This window comes from Babylonia areolata, chromosome 2 (assembly GCF_041734735.1).
Source record: "Babylonia areolata isolate BAREFJ2019XMU chromosome 2, ASM4173473v1, whole genome shotgun sequence".
NCBI classification, from domain to species: Eukaryota; Metazoa; Mollusca; class Gastropoda; order Neogastropoda; family Buccinidae; genus Babylonia; species Babylonia areolata.
The window spans coordinates 4,002,274-4,019,773 of NC_134877.1; the positions used below are offsets into that span (position 1 = coordinate 4,002,274).

The 17,500-nt window shown below is 44.0% G+C and overlaps 1 protein-coding gene across 1 annotated transcript in view; it reads left to right on the forward strand.

The window, feature by feature from the left end:
- Window positions 1-17,500, forward strand: part of LOC143295986 (galanin receptor 2a-like) — a 117,622-nt gene that overhangs the window by 95,716 nt on the left and 4,406 nt on the right. The window contains 2 exon segments of the mRNA XM_076607713.1: window positions 8,387-8,604; window positions 13,372-13,524. Of these exon segments, the coding sequence (XP_076463828.1) occupies window positions 8,387-8,604; window positions 13,372-13,524 (371 nt within the window).

Consider the following 17,500-nt stretch of genomic DNA (forward strand, 5'->3'; position numbering starts at 1 on the left):
AAAGAAATTCCATTTTCACCATGTCGACAAATTGAATGAAATAAGACGAACAAATCCCCACCACACACCCCACACCCCTATAAAAAAAAAAGGAGGGAAAAGAATGATAAATAATCAAGCAATCAAACAAACACAATTACGTACATACATTTCTACTACGACGAAGAATTCAGTGAAACAAACAAAAAAGGTGGGGGCGAGAAGGAGAGGGAAGGGGCTAGTTGGCGAGTATGGGTAGGAGGTGGGCGGCGGGGGTGGGCGGCGGGCCATAGCTGCATGGCTAAGTCAGTAAATTAATGAATAAATAAATCGAGAGAATACATTTTTTTAAGAAAATTACAGAAGTTAGATAGAATGAAAAACATGAAATAAAATGAAACGAAAATACATAAACAAATAGATTTTTTTTTAATGGAATAAAATATTGAGAAAAAAAAGGATTAACAATATGAATAGCAATAATGATGATATATAGATAAAGTAAATAAATAAATGAATAAGTAAACGAACGCAAGAACAAGAAGAATGCTGCCGCCTCCCCCGTGAGAGTGTGGGGGGCGGGGGGGGGGGGGGGGGCTATACATGACCTTCGCCTCCCTCCCCCATCACCCCCACCTTCCCCATCCTCCCCCATGCCCCTCCAACCCCCGCCTCACCCCTCCACTCTCTCCAATCTCTACTCTCCTTCCCCTGAACAGGCTTCCTGATTAGATTACATTTGCCACTCCCACTTCCGGGACTGGTGAGGCGGGTGGCTAGACACCCTTATGGAGATCCATAAAAGGGTGTTGGCTCAGGAGAGCCACCGACGGCCATCTAGCTCCACCGTGCTGTGTGCATGCCACCACGCAGTTGGCCCCCGGGGTGTGTCTACCCATGCATGCGAAGTCTGGATCCGGAAGAATCTGCGGAAGAAACCTATCGGTTCAACGGAGAGGAAGGCGGCTACAGCAACGCACTGTGGAGTGCAGAGAGCAAGATGAGACACCGAAAGGATATCTTGGTCATCCACTGCATCCGTGCTCATCCTCCAGTCGTCTCGACTTAGTCATGCCACTGGAAATTGGTGGACCCGGACGAGAGAGTGAGGTCGACGTTGTGCAACTCCTCTTCACTTTAAACAAACTCATCGCGCAAGTCATCAGTCATCCAGGACTATTCAATCATCTGCGCATTCACAGATAGATTCATGAGCATCCTCTCTCTCTCTCTCTCTCTCTCTCTCTCTCTCTCTCTCCCTCTCTCTCTCTCTCCCCCTCTCTCTCTTTCTCCTCTCTCTCTCTCTGTATCTCTCTCTATCTATCTATCTATCTATCTCGTTTCTTTCTTTTCTTTTATCTTAACAAGGTGTTCAGTGAAGAAGAGCTACAACCCCTTCTTTCCATAGTTAAATTTTGGACTGACTAACTCGTAGCTGATGGAGGAAAATAGACTGCGGTATATTTCCATCCCTCCCTCCCTCCCTCTCTCTCTCTCTCTCTCTCTCACTCTCTCTTTCCCCATTCCTCCACATCCACTCCCCAGTGTCCTTTCCTCCCCCCCCAGCCCCCCCCCCCCACCAACCCCCACCCCACCCCCCTCCAGCCAATCTCTCCAACTCCCCGTGTCTCGACGTAGCAGACACGTCAGACACGGCAGACAAGGAAGCTTCCGTCCCCACCACTGCACTAATAGAAGGACGTAATCAGATGCCTCAGTGTGGACAGGTGGTCAGACAGGTGGACAGATGTCTGGACAAGGTGGTCATTACTGTGTCCACGTCCATACCTGTGCTCATGCTCGGTCATTGTCTTCACCGCAACAACAGCAACACAGTAAAGAAGGAAAGAACAGGAGGAAACGAAGCACAATAAAGAAATGCAAGAACAAGAGAGGCAAAGCCTTCAAGACTCACTTGTGATACACTTTTTTTTTTTTAATCCAAGCTTTTTATGTATTGAGTATCATTTCAAAATGTAATGTTTAAGATGAGAAAGATCAGTTTCAAGCAAATTAACTCCCCTAGCATTAATTAGAGTAATTTCCCTTTTTTTACTATCTGCACCAAAACGTTTGCAAAATAAATAAAACTTCCATGCTTAGCAAAAGAAGTTCCTGTTTGAACAAAAAATGATAATAATGATTGCTCTAGTTGTTGGGTCAGAATATCAGATCAAAGTGCCAAGTTTAGAGAATACAAAAAATATAAATATAACAGTAAATGCAGTTTGCATATAATTAGGCTTAATTTTTTTAAATTTTTTTTTTGTGCCCATCCCAGAGGTGCAATATTGTTTTAAACAAGATGACTGGAAAGAACTGAATTTTTCCTATTTTTATGCCAAATTTGGTGTCAACTGACAAAGTAGTTGCAGAGAAAATGTCAATGTTAAAGTTTACCACGGACACACAGACACACACACACACACACACACACACACACAGACAACCGAGCACCGGGTTAAAACATAGACTCACTTTGTTTACACAAGTGAGTCAAAAATCGAAGACAGCCTGTTTGTTTCGATGAGTGAACTCATCCACCTTCCCTTTGATTGTGACATAATTATCTCGCTGTCTTTGCGTCTGTCTGTTTCTGGCTTCGTCTCTCTGTCTCTGTCTTTGTCACTGTCTCTGTCTGTCTGTCTGTCTGTCTATATCTCTCTCTCTATCTGTCTATCTCTCTCTCTATCTGTGTGTGTGTGTGTGTGTGTGTGTGTTCGCGCGTGTGTGTGTGTGTGTGCGCGTGTGTGTGTGTGTGTGTGTGTGTGTGTGTGTTACTCATTCTCACTCTCTGTCTCTGTATCTCTCTCTATGCCTCTCTCTCTCCGTCTCTGTCTCTGTCTCTGTTTTTGTCTCTCTCTCTCCGGTCTCAGTAACTCCAGCACATTCTGTTTTATTTTCAACTAGTTCATAATTATATAAATATTGTTTTCATAACAAAGGAATAACTTTACAGTTACCTGTGTCTGTCTCTGTCTCTCACCCCCTCTCTCTCTCTAATAAAGCCGAAACAGGCAAGGACAAATCTTGGAGCCACTCCCTAACATACTAGTGTATTAAGCAGCGAATGAAAGAAAAAACGGGAAAAGTACTGATTGTTTGCACAGACAACGAGTGCAACTGTCCGCTGCATCCATGTCCACTGTGTCTACGGAACAGTACGGCGTGTGTCGGAAATGGACAACCAAAAAAAAAATACAATATGAGATTATTAGCCAACTAACGTCCGACGTTGCTGTTGGTCACATCCTGCTAAGCGGGATCTGAATAATTATTGTCTTGATTTTGCCATGTCTTACGGCAAGAAGAACTAGAACAAGAATGCTGTTGACATTTTGAAGTAAGTGGGGGTAATATGAGAGAGAGAGAGAAAGAGAGAGGACACAGAGAGAGACGGAGACAGACAGACAAAGAGAGAGAGAGGGGGAGAGAGAGAGAGAACTTCATCAATACAGTCTGTTCGTTGCAGCAGCATCATCAATAGCCGCAGCAACAGCAGTTGATAATGGCGGCCACTGTCCCCAGAGACACAGATTTGGATTAATCCCTTTCACGCTCAGATTGACACTGTGTTATTGTTATTGTTGTTGTTGTTGTTGTTTTATTGCTCGTGCTTATCGATCTCTGTTAAACAAACATTGTGAAAAGAAGTCTGAGACCAGTCTCTCCCCCCCCCCCCTCTCTCTCTCTCTCTCTCTCAAACTTACATCTGTTTATGCGCTGTGGAGGGTTGTCGCGTGGTGTTGGCTATGTAAACACGCACACACACCCGCGCGCACAGGAACACACACACGCGCGCGCGCGAATACGGAAACACACGCACTTCCGCGCGCACAGAAACACACACACACACACACACACACGCACGCACGCACACACACACACACACACACACACACACACACACACACACACACACACACACAAATAATGAGATGACAAGGGCGGCCACTTTTAAATATATCGCTTTCACTACATGAATTTTACACAAGAAAATGTATGGTTTCATGGGAAAACATTACCATAATGATTTTCATAAGAGGCAAATCATTTCTCTAATCTGCAGATGGAAAATGAATTGTTTCAGGACAAAATATGTCAGTAATGTTTCTTGCATCTGTGGTGCTCACATAACAGCCGATCATATACCAACTTGCGATATGTTAACAGTCTCAAATCCCTGAACTGAAATCATCTTCAGTGTTGACGATCTTCAGCAGTCCATTGCTAATGTATGACTTTTTCAACTCCTTGTTAAACAGTCCAGTTGGTTCGCTGTTATAGTTGTTAGTTTTTCATTAGAAATATGTTATATTGTTATGATTTTTTGTTTATTTTTTAAACAAAACTTAAATCAATAATTTTCACACACACACACACGCACACACACACACACACACACACACACACACACACACACACACACACACTTTCACTTACTCGTATGCGTACACAGTAATTCCCCCCCCCCCCACACACACCCCCCGCCTCCCCTCCTCCCACTCGATTTTTTTCCTTTCCTTGTCTAATATCACTTACAGTGAAAAGACGTTAATCTAAAGAACGAACACACACACACACACACACACACACACACACACACACACACACACACACAAATGATGAGGTGACAAGGGCGGCCACTTTTGTTTCTGACTAACAACAATATGACATGACTGATTCTGACCATTGATTGAAAACAAATCAGAAAATGTAGGCTTCAGCTGGAATCATAAATATATAGAGAGAGTTTTAAACATAATACATACATGCTCTTTTTTTTTTTTTTTTTTTTTTTTTTTTTTTTTTTTTTTTTTTTTGCTTTTGCTAACAACTGTGCTATTATTCGAAGAAACTGGTTGTCTTGTTTTGTTTTGTTTTGTTTGTTTTTTTGTTTTTTTAAATAAACATTTTTATTCAAGTTTAACATTTAATGAATGCATACATACATACAGGCGGACATACAAAAATTGTATTTGTAATTATCAATAATATTATTTGTTATTATACATTATCTAAACTATAAAACAGGAAAACAACAACACAACATTGTTTTTATACAGAAAAAAAAACCCACAAATAAAGTCATATCCACTGCATAAAAAATGTAAATAAATGAAAGGAATTTTTTTTTTTTTTTTTAAAGAACAAACGTTACATTCGTGGTTGTCATTCCTCCTCCTCCTCGTTGCCTTCCATCATTTTTATATATGGGTACCATTTTCTAGAAAATGCTATGGACATGATTTCCATCCTCGGTTGTCTTGTTTTGGTTTCTTCTCTCTTTTCGTCAACGTCTTTCAAGGATTCCAATACAAACATCTCATCTGTTAGCCTCTCTCTCTCCCCCCAACACCCCCACCCTCCCACGTCCTTTGAAAGAAATCGTTGAGTGCCTTCTTCCTGTCTCTCTTCGTGTTTGCAGGAGTTCTGTTGGCGCTCTAAGTTATTTATTCTCAGACTTTCAAAAAAATTGTTGTTTTTTTCTGAAGAGTAAGCTCTTGTTTCATGTGGAGTTTCACTCTTTTTAGCAAACGCACTCGTACACGTGCACCTGCACACGCATGCACGCACGCCCACACACCCACGCAACCCCCCCCTCTCCACACACACACACACACACACACACACACTCACACATTCACGTGCGCGCGTGTTTAATTCTTCATGCTCGTAACTATCACTTAAAAAATGTCCTTTAAATCTATATTTGTATATACGATAAATTTCAGCTAGTTCCAGTTTCAAGTAGACGCCAAAACGTGCGGACTGATCTATATACACTACACAACATCTTCTTTAAAAAATATATATATACGGAGGCTGCGGGGTGGGGGTGGGGGTGGTGGGGAGAGCAAATGCCTGACCTACATATAGAACAGTGTGTTCGTCAGGTCTTGAGAGACTGCCAAATGCTAAAATCGAAAAAAATAGAAAAAAAAATCCTCCCCCCGACCACCCTCCGGGCAAAGTATCTGTATACATATATTCTGCAGGAAAACTTATTATACTTTCTGGAGAGAGAAAAAAAATCCTTGTGCGCGAGTTTTCAGGCATAGGAACATTTCTTGGCTTGTAAAAATTGTCTGTGTCCACAAGTCGCAAAAGTCATCAGATAGTCCTTTTTTTCTCTTTCGTGAAAGTTTCAGCATCTGAACATTTTGAAATGCAAGCTGTGATTCTGGAACACTTATAACATAAGTAACCAGCAAATAATATGTATGACTCAGCCATGAGAACTTTCTTAAGTTCCTGGCTTATAAACTGTCTGTGCTGTGCCTGTCAGAATTTCCTTTTATTCCCCCTCTCAGCCCCTTTTGGATGGTATTTCAAGGTGGATTATTTGCAGGCAGATTTTTTTTTTTTACTTTTCAAGACACGATTACTATATTATCGGTGAAAGATTTAATCATATCAAACCTGTATAAGATTGGCTCACGAACTTTAGATAGAGAAGTGTATGTCACAACGTCGTCCTATAAAGATGTGAGCAACAAAGAACAGGTAACAACAAAAACACAACACTTCTCGAGGAAACATACAAATGCACCAGAATGTCCTTTTATCCCCCTTTTTCGAGGTCTCTGAAGCTGGACTTTTTGAAGGCTGAATGGTCGGGTCTTTTTTTTTCTGAAACGCATGTCTGTGCAGACTCTAAGGCACAATAAACTTCTGTTCGTTTATAAAAACAACAACAATGTTTGCTAATAAGATGTCTGTGTCTGTATACTGAACAACCGACACTCAACCAAAGTCAACTTGCTCCATCCTCTAACAATGAATACATATACGTGTATGTTGTTGCGTGAGCAAACTGACCCTGTTGGCCGGCTTCTCTTTGTTAAACATCAAACAAGATTTCTTGTTTGAGAAAGGGTCCATGCGTGCATGTCACAAAAGCCACAGTGTTTCCTTTTTTTTGTTTTTCAATCTCCTTACAAAAATACCTGTAGTCCTTTCGTCTTGTAGGAATACTGGCCATGTTTCACAATTTTCTCTTTGTTGAAAGTTTGTTGTTGTTGTCTTTTGGATTGAGAGTAAAGTACAATGCAATACAATGCAATGCAGTACAGTACAGTACAGTACAGTACAGTACAATAGAATACAATGTAATGCAACTAACTGTTGTTCAATGGATGATCTATCAATCTATCTATCTATCTATCTATCTATCTATCTATCTATCTATATATATATATATATATATATATATATATATATATATATATAATTATTATCTTACTTACTTGATATTTTCAATCTCGCCTTTTATCGGCAAACCTGTCATCCATTTCTCTTTTAGAGATATTACAGTGTTCTTGTATGCAACACAATACATAACAATAGAACAGAATAGAACAAAATACCATCAGTAACGACACCACGCTTGTGCCTGGCTTCCATTACTATACAGTGCAGTGCAGTATAATACAGTACAATGCAATAATTATAGTACAGTACACAGTACAGTACAATACAGTACAATACAGTACAATACAATACAATAACAACAATGTAACAAAGCCACGTAAATGTCACTCTGACAGAAAACTTGGGTATTTCTAGCCCCCAATACAAATGGACACAATTGCAACAACTTCAACGCAATACCACGTACGACTTATTTTCTTTTCTTTTTTTTTTCTATTTTCGTTTTGCAAAGCAAGCTGACGGTGTTTCTGGATAACATTGTGTGCCTGGCATCGAAACAACACAACACACTTACAAAAACAACAACAACGACGACGGCAAAGCACAACACAACACAACAATGATATGACAACAACACAGCAGTGCCGCGTGCTTTGTTTGGATTTTTTTTTTTTTTTTTTTTTTTTGGCAGGCAAGCTGATCTGTGTATGTTCCTGGACAACATGGTATGCCTGCCTTCCAACACAACACAGTACAACAATAACAACAGCAACAGAGACAACAACAACAACAATAACAATAACAACGAGAACATAATAACAAAACAACAACGCGACGGTTTTTTTTCTCCAAATTCTTTCTTTCTTTCTTTCTTTCTTTATTCACTTATCTATGTATTTATTTATTTATTTAATCATTTATTCATTCATTTATTCATTCGTTTATTCATTTATTTATTTACTTTTTCCTTCCTTCCTTCATTTATTCATTCATTCTTCTATCCATTCCTGTATTCCTTTATTTGTTTATTTATTTATTTATCTGTCTATTTATTTATGTATCTATTCATATATTTATTTGTCTACCTATCTGTCTATTTATTTATCTATTCATTAATTTATTTCTTTGTTTATTTATATGTGTGTTTGTTTATTGGTTTGTTGATTTTAGTTAATTAGCTAGCTGGTTAGTTTTTTACTTATTCATTCATTCATTCATTTATCTATCTCTTTATCTATTTCTGCTCTGGCAGGCAAGCTGACGGTGTTCCTGGAGAACATGGTGTGCCTGGCCTCCATCCTCATCATCCTCAGCGTCAGCTTCGAGCGCTACCACGCCGTGTGCTACCCCCTGAAGAAGTACGCCACGGGCACGGAGAGCCGTGCCAAGGCGCTGCTGATGATGCTGGTCATGTGGCTGACGGCCGCCGTCCTCACCTCGCCCATGCTAGCCATCGCTCAGACCGCCCAGGTGCTGCAGTGTTCTCTTCTGTCTTCTTTCTTCTTTCTTCTTCTTCTTCTTCTTCTTCTTCTTCTTCTTCTTCTTCTTCTTCTTCTTCTTCTTCTTCTTCTTCTTCTTCTTCTTCGTCGTCGTCGTCGTCGTCGTCTTCTTCTTCTTCTTCTTCTTCTTCTTCTTCTTCTTCTTCTTCTTCTTCTTCTTCTTCTTCTTCTTCTTCTTCTTCTTCTTCTTCTTCTTCTCCTCCTTCTTCTTCTTCTTCTTGTTGTTGTTGTTGTTGTCCTTCTTCTTCTCCTTCTTCTCTTCCCCTTCTTCTTCTCCTTTTTCTCCTCCTCCTCCTCCTTCTTCTTCTTCTTCTTCTTCTTCTTCTTCTTCTTCTTCTTCTTCTTCTCCTCTTCGTTCGTGGGCTGCAACTCCCACGTTCCCTCGTATGTACACGAGTGGGCTTTTACGTGCATGACCGTTTCTACCCCGCAAAGTAGTCAACCATACTCCGTTTTCTGGGGTTTGCATGCTGTGTATGTTCTTGTTTCCATAACCCACCGAACGCAGACATGGATCACAGGATCTTTACCGTGCGAAGGGGGGTTCAGGCACAAAGCAGGTCTTCACATAATTATGTTGACATGGGAAGTCGGGAAAAAAAAATCCATCCTTTACCCACCAGGCGCCTCTACCAAGATTCGAACCTGGGACCCTCAGATTGAAAGTCCAACGCTTTAACCACTCGGCTATTGCGCCCGTCAAGATTCACTGTTCGTTTCCATTTCCGTTTCTATTTCCAGTTCACGAGGAGGCCTTAATGTGTGACGATCGGACTAATCCATAATATTGTTGCACGCTACATTAGCTGCAGCAGCATAAGGCTTAAAACCACGCGCTTAGTCAGTACAGACACAGAGACACAGACACACACAGACACGCACGCACGCATACACCATATAGATAGATAGATGTATATATATATATATGTGTGTGTGTGTGTGTGTGTGTGTGTGTGTGTGTGTGTGTGTGTACCTACCAGTGTAGATTTCTACTTGGGGGTTAGGGGGTGCACGGGAGGGGTAGTACCTCTAGAGGGGGGGGGGGGGGCTTGTCACGCTCTTCCGGGAGTGGTTCGTCCTCTGTTGGTCCCCACCGGCACCCAGCTCTCACACATGGGTCCAAGAAGCTGCTAGCATGCGGCAGCGCCCAACCCCCGGGCAACGGCTTTGACAGGCTGGCTAAACTAGGTGAGGGTAGCCGACGGGTCTCAAACCCTCGGTGAGTTAGGGCTTGTCTACCCAAGCATGTGAAGACTGAATCCAGGCGGACTCTGCGGAAGAAACCTTCATGGTTCAACGGAGAGGAAGGCGGTTGCAGCCTGTGGAGTGCTGAGGGCAGGATGAGGCAAATAGGACCTCCTGGTCATCCACTGCATCCGTTTCCATCTCCAGTCGTCTTGACCTCATCTTGCCACTGGATACAGACGGTCTCGGACAAGAGAGTGAGGTCGACGGTGCGCAACTCCTCACTATAAACAAAGTCATCGCGCAAGTCATCAGTCATCCTTCATCCCATACCATCATTTTCCCCAAGCCCTGTGAAGACAGGCAAGCGACGAAGCGACAGGTGTGGGTACACTGGCAGTCGTAGCTGCGGACCTGCACACAGGCGGATCAGGCTATAGGGTCGTTTTTTACCGACTGGAGCAGCGGTGGAGATCGGCAGCCCCTTGAGCGACTGAGCAGCCCTCTTCAGGACAGCACTGCTCACCTCCATGGCATGAGGAAGGGGCTAGAAAAGGTGCCCTAAACATTGCCTGCTCCACACCACCCTAGTCAGCATACCGCGGCTGACGAGGACCCTACTCAAGCGGTCGACACACAAAGGAAAGAAATAAGAAAACAAGGAGCACCCCATTGATCATTGCCACATGGAACGTGCGTACGCTTCTGGACAGAGGCGACTCTGACAGACCACAGAGACGCACAGCACTCATTGCGAGGTAACTAGCCAGGTACAACATCGACATCGCTGCCTTAAGTGAGACCAGACTGGCAGCAGAAGGCGAACTCTGTGAGCGATGCGCAGGCTACACCTTCTTTTGGAGTGGTCGCGGACCTGAAGAGAGACGTGAGGCTGGAGTTGGCTTTGCAGTGAAGACAACCCTCGGTGGCAAGCTGGCTGGCCCACCGAAAGGAGTGAACGATCACCTGATGACGATGAAACTCCCTATATGCAACGGGAAGAAGTTTACCACCATTGTCAGCGCCTACGCACCCACCACGACCAACCCGGGTGAGATCAAGGACAAGTTCTATGAGGACCTGAACGCTGTCATCACCACTGTTCCCAACGCAGACAAGCTCATCATTCTTGGTGACTTTAACGCGAGAGTTGGTTCTGACAGCACCTCCTGGGAAGGCGTGATTGGGAAGCATGGGGTTGGCAACTGTAACAGCAATGGTCAACTACTTCTCCAAACATGTGCCGAGCACGACCTTCTTATCACAAACACCGTCTTCTGCCTCCCTACCCGTAACAGGACGCCATGGATTGCATCCTCGCTCTGGGCATTGACATCTCATCGACTTTGTCAATGATGAAGCCATCGACCGACTCCCCCAGGTGCCAGTCAGTGAGTCGTTGGATGCCATTCCAACTTTGGAGGAGACCCAGAAAGCTATCCGTCTGCTATCCAATGGCAAAGCCCCTGGTTCAGACTCCATTCCAGCTGAGGTCTACAAAGAAGGTGGTATGGCGCTGACTGAGAATCTTCATCAGCTATTCCAGCTCATCTGGCAGCATGAGGCAGTTCCACAGGACTTCAAAGACGCTTCCATCATGCACTGTACAAGCGCAAAGGAAATCGTCAGGTCTGTGACAACCATCGTGGAATATCCCTGCTGTCCGTTGCACGCAAGACTCTGGCCAGAGTGCCACTCAACCGTCTCATAGCGCACCTTGAACAAGGTCTCCTACCAGAGAGCGAGTGTGGCTTCTGGAAAGAACGCGGGACTATTGACATGGTGTTTGCTGCCAGGCAGCTCCAGGAGAAGTGTCAGGAACAGAACACCGACCTTTACTCCACCTATGTCGATCTGACCAAGGCCTTCGATACTGTTAGAAGAGATGACCTTTGGAGAATCATGGCGAAGTACGGATGTCCCAGAAAATTCATCACCATCATACGGCAGCTACACGATGGGATGCTAGCCCGAGTCCAAGACAACGGAGAGACTTCAGAACCATTCCCTGTCAGTGCGCCAAGTGCGTGCTGCACGCATGACCACGATCTATCATCTCATCCGAATGACCAGACGCTCAGGTTGATTCGCCAGTCACACGTGGGAGAAAGAGCGAGACGGGGAATCAAACTCAGACACTCACGGACACTGTGTCAGCAGATAATCGTCCTGGCAATATCCGCATTGTTTTCTCCCCCTGTACTCTTCCGTTTATATGACGGAAAACCTTATAAATTGGTTACTAACATTGTAATATAATTATACTCTACATTTCTTCCCCTCCACTCTTTGATTTGCCTTCTTCTCGTCTCTTGACAAGCGACGAATGTAGAGTGTTTAGTACAATGTTAGTGAAACAAATTTACGATTTATTTTGTCTACGGAACGAAACTGAATGGAAAGAACACAGGGGGAGAAATGTGGATATTGACATTGTCCTAAACCAATGGACATAATATCAGCAGATAGACCTATACGTTTTAACCTCATAGTCACAGTATCAGCAGATATACCTATACGTTTTAACATCATGGACACAATATCGGCAGGTATACCTATACGTTTTAACCTCATAGACACAAAATCAGCAGGTATACCTATAAGTTTTAACCTCATAGACACAATATTGGCAGATATACCTATACGTTTTAACCTCATGGACATAATATTGGCAGATATACCTATACGTTTTAACCTCATGGACACAATATTGGCAGATATACCTATACGTATTAACATCATGGACACAATATTGGCAGATATACCTATACGTTTTAACCTCATGGACACAATATTGGCAGATATACCGATACGAATTAACATCATGGACACAATATTGGCAGATACACCTATACGTATTAAAATCATGGACACAATATTGGCAGATATACCTATACGTTTTAACATCATGGACACAATATTGGCAGATATACCTATACGTTTTAACCTCATGGACACAATATTGGCAGATATACCTATACGTTTTAACCTCATGGACACAATATTGGCAGATATACCTATACGTTTTAACCTCATGTACACAACATTGGCAGATATACCTATACGTTTTAACCTCATGGACACATTACTGGCATATATACCTATAAGTTTTAACCTCATGGACACACTGTTGGCAGATATACCTATACGTTTTAACCTCATGGACACAATATTGGCAGATATACCTATACGTTTTAACCTCATGGACACAATATTGGCAGATATACCTAAACGTTTTAACCTTATTGGCACAGTATTGATTGATTGATGTGGATACTTATATAGCGCCTATCCTCGGTCAGAGACCAAGCTCTAAGCGCTTTACATACACGGGGACATTTGCACCACAGGCTGCCTACCTGGGTAGAGCCGACTGACGGCTGCCACTGGGTGCTCATCATTCGTTTCTTGTGTCATTCAATCAGATTGGCAGATATACCAAAACGTTTTAACCTCACGGACACAATATTGGCAGGTAATCGTCAAAACCGCGCAGACTCTGTGCTAGTAGATAAGAGTCCTAACCATTCATTCATTCACCTTGCTTCAACAGGTGATGCACTATGTGGACATGGTGAACGTCACCGTGTGCTTCTCGTTGGTGTCCTCCGACTGGCAGTTCGCCTACGTCACGGGCCAGTTCCTGGTGGTCTTCGTCATCCCGCTCTGTCTGCTCATCTTCATGTACTCGCGGATCATCTATAAGGTGGGCGTGGCTGTTGTCTGTGTGTGTGTGTGTGTGTGTGTGTGTGTGTCTGTGTGTGTGTGTCTGTGTGTGTCTGTGTCGGGTGGGTGGGTGGGTGGGTGGGTGGTGGTGGTGGTGTGGGTGTGGAGGTATGTGTTGTTTGGTTCGGGGGGCGGGGGTTGAGGGTGTGTGTGTGTGTGTGTGTGTGTGTGTGTGTGTGTGTGTGTGTGTGTGTGAATGGTGAGGGTGTGTGTGTGTTTGTGTGTGTGAATGGTGAGTGTGTGTGTGTGTGTGTGTGTGTGTGTGTGTGCGTGTGTGTGTCTGTGTTGTGTGGTGGGGAGTGGTTGAGTGTGTGTGGAGGGGAGGGGTGGGGGCTCGGAGGGGGGGGGGGATTGTGTACGTGTTGTGTTGTGTGACTGTGTCTGTGTAGGGGGAGGCGTACGTGTGTGTGTGTGAGTTCGTGTGTGTGTGTGTGTGTGTGTGTGTGTGTGTGTGAGGGTGTCCCTTGCCCTGCTTATCGTAAAGTGCTCACAGATCATTTATAAAGAGTCTCAATTTGTGTGTGTCTGTGTGTGTCTGTGTGTCTCTCTGTGTGTGTGTGTGTGTGTGTCTGTGTGTCTCTGTGTGTGTGTGTGTGTGTGTGTCTGTGTGTGTGTGTGTGTGTGTGTGTGTGTCTGTGTGTGTGTGGGAGAGAGAGAGTCTGAGAGTGTTCCTTGTCCCTGCTTATCGTAAAGTGCTCACAGATCATTTATAAAAAGTCTCAATTTGTGTATGGTGTGTGTGTGTGTGTGTGTGTGTGTGTGTGAGAGAGAGAGAGTTCACTGAGTGCTCATTTTTTCGTACTCAATAATCGTGAAGACCAGTGTCAGCGGATAAATCTCTGCCTGTTTCTATTATTTTATTCTATTCTATTCTATTCTATTTTCGTCTGTGCCTTGCTCTTCTTTCATTCGCTCCCTCCTCCCCCTCTATATGATTCTCTCTCTCACTCTGACTCTATGTCTGTCTCTCTCTCTCTGTGTGTTCCTCTCCCCCCCCCCTCTCTGTTCCTCCCCCCTCTCTTTCTCTGTTCCTCCCCCCTCTCTCTGTCTCTCTCTCTGTTCCTCTTCCCCCGCTCTCTCTCTCTCTCTCTCTGCTCCAATCCCCCCCTCTCTCTCTCTCTGTTCCTCCCTACCCCACCCCACACCCTCTCTCTGTGTGTTTCTGCTTCCCTCAGGGTGTGTCTCTGACCCTGTCTTATTCTTCATCTGTCTCTGTTTATATGTCTGACTCTCTCTCATCCTCTCTCTCTCTCTCTCTCTGCTCCTATCCCCCCCCCCCTCTCTCTCTCTGTTCTACCCACCCCACCCCACACCCTCTCTCTGTGTATTTCTGCTTCTCTCAGGGTGTGATATTCTGTCTTTCTGACCCTGTCTTATTCTTCATCTGTCTCTGTTTATCTGTCTGACTCTCTCTCATCCTCTCTCTCTCTCTCTCTCTCTCTCTCTCTTTCTCTCTTTCTCTCTCTTTCTCTTTCTCTCTCTCTCTCTCTCTCTCTCTATCTCTGTGTTTCTCACTCTCTTTCTCTCTCTCTCTCTCCTCCCTCTCTCTCTATTTCTCACTCTCTCTCTCTCTCCATCTTTCTCTTCTCTATCTCTCTCTCTTTCTGTCTCACTCTCTCTTTCTCTTTCTCTCTCTCCCTCTCTCTTTCTCTCTCTATCTATATATATCTCTCTCCCACTCTCTTTCTCTCTATATCTCTCTCCCACTCTCTTTATCTCTATCTCTCTATATCTCTCTCCCTCTCTCTTTCTCTCTATCTATCTCTCTGTATCTCTCTCTCACTCTCTTTCTCTCTCTCTATCTCTCTGTATATCTCTCTCACTCTCTTTCTCTCTCTCTATCTCTCTATATCTCTCTCCCACTCTCTTTCTCTCTATCTATCTCTCTGTATCTCTCTCTCACTCTCTTTCTCTCTCTCTATCTCTCTATATCTCTCTCCCACTCTCTTTCTCTCTATCTCTCTATATCTCTCTCCCTCTCTCTTTCTCTCTATCTCTCTATATCTCTCTCCCACTCTCTTTCTCTCTATCTATCTCTCTATATCTCTCTCCCACTCTCTTTCTCTCTGTCTATCTCTCTGTATCTCTCTCTCTGTCTCTCTATCCTCCCCGTCCGTCTCTCTCACTTGATTATTTTGATTCGATTTTTTTTAATTATCTTTAACCCCTCATTACTTCTAACAAAACCCCATAGTAAGCATTGTGAATCACACACACACACACACACACACACACACACACACACACACACACACACACACACACACAGAGAGAGAGAGAGAGAGAGAGAGAGAGAGAGAGAACAGACTGATTTCTTTCCAAGTTACGTGATATTAAAACAAAAAAGAATCTCCTAATAAACAAAACAAAAAGAACAACAACAACAACAAAACCCACCTCACAACTGAATGGCGACAGAACACGAAACTTCCTGAATATAAAAATAAAATAATAAATAAATGAATGAAGCCATCGCCAGCTCCTGGAGAAGAGAAAAAGGGATGCCCTTAACCACCAGTCTTTTCCATTCAAACAGAGACACAAGGACACCAGCTTCCTGTCTGAAGTGAGCAATAATTGCTCGTTCCATCTGGAGAGACATGAGAGAGAGAGAGAGAGAGAGAGAGAGAGAGAGAGAGAGAGAGAGAGAGAATGAAGGTTATTTTCGTGGGATGCCGTTCCCTTCACAAGGAATTTTTGGAGAGTTACCTTCTTTATCAGTTCCCGACATCGAGTTTGACCTCGTTATTTATCATCCTCTCTCTCTCTCTCTCTCTGTCTCTCGCTGTTTCTCTGTCTCTCTGTCTGTCTGTCTCTCTCTCTCTTCTCAGCGGTGCTTTCAACCGCTATCGTCTATCTTGGCAGAGGGGAGGAAGGCGGATGCTCTTCAATTTTTCTTTCTTTTCTTTTTTTCTTTGTTGGGTTGAAAGTTAGTCTGTGCCAATTGAGATATTGGTGGTGGCGATGATGGCGGTGATCATGATGATTGTGGAAGAAGTGGTGGTGACACTGACGACGATGATGGCGACGACAAGAAGGAGGAGGACGACGACGAAGAGGAGAAATGTTGACGACGACATTGATGTTGGTGATTATGAGGGTCATGATGACGGCAAATGAAGGCCACTAGGATAATGATGGCGGCATTATCAATTATATTATACTCTTGGAAGGAGGAGGAGGAGGAGGAGGAGGAAGGAACGGGAGGAGAGGAAGAGGAGTAGGAAGAAGAGGAAGGAGGAGGAAGAGGTGTAGGAAGAAGAGGAAAGAGGAGGAGGAAGAGGAGTAGGAAGAAGAGGAAGGAGAACACGCAAGGTATATTCTCTCACGGGTTCTGTCCTCAACATCACCCTTGAACGTCACCCAGAAAATGTCACGCCAATCACGCCGTCTTCCGCATCCACTTCACACACACACACACACACACACACACACACACACACACACACACACACACACACACACACACACACATACACGCACACACATTCACACACACACACACACACATACACACGCACGCACGCACACGCACACACATACACACACACACGCACGCACGCACACGCACACACACACACATACACAAACGCGCGCGCGCGCCAATCATTCTCTTAGAATCCACGTCGAGATAGATGAACACTCAGTCTCAGTCCAATTTACTCAGTCCGTCAGACACTTGCTCGAAGTTCATTTGCACTTTGACGGGCCACTGTTGGCAAGTGGTTGGAGCGTAGGACTTCAGTCCCATTGGTCCGAGTGAGGCTTGTGGTTCAAATCTGGGTTAGTGAAGGGTGGAGATGGGTTTGTTGTTGTTGGTTGTGTTTTTTTTCCAGTCCCCCGGTCAGCATTTGTGCAGACTCGCTAGTGCCTCAACCTTCTTTGTGCACATACGCATGCACAAGATCAAACACCACACGGTCTCATGAACCATGTCAGCAAGGGGAAGGGGGAGG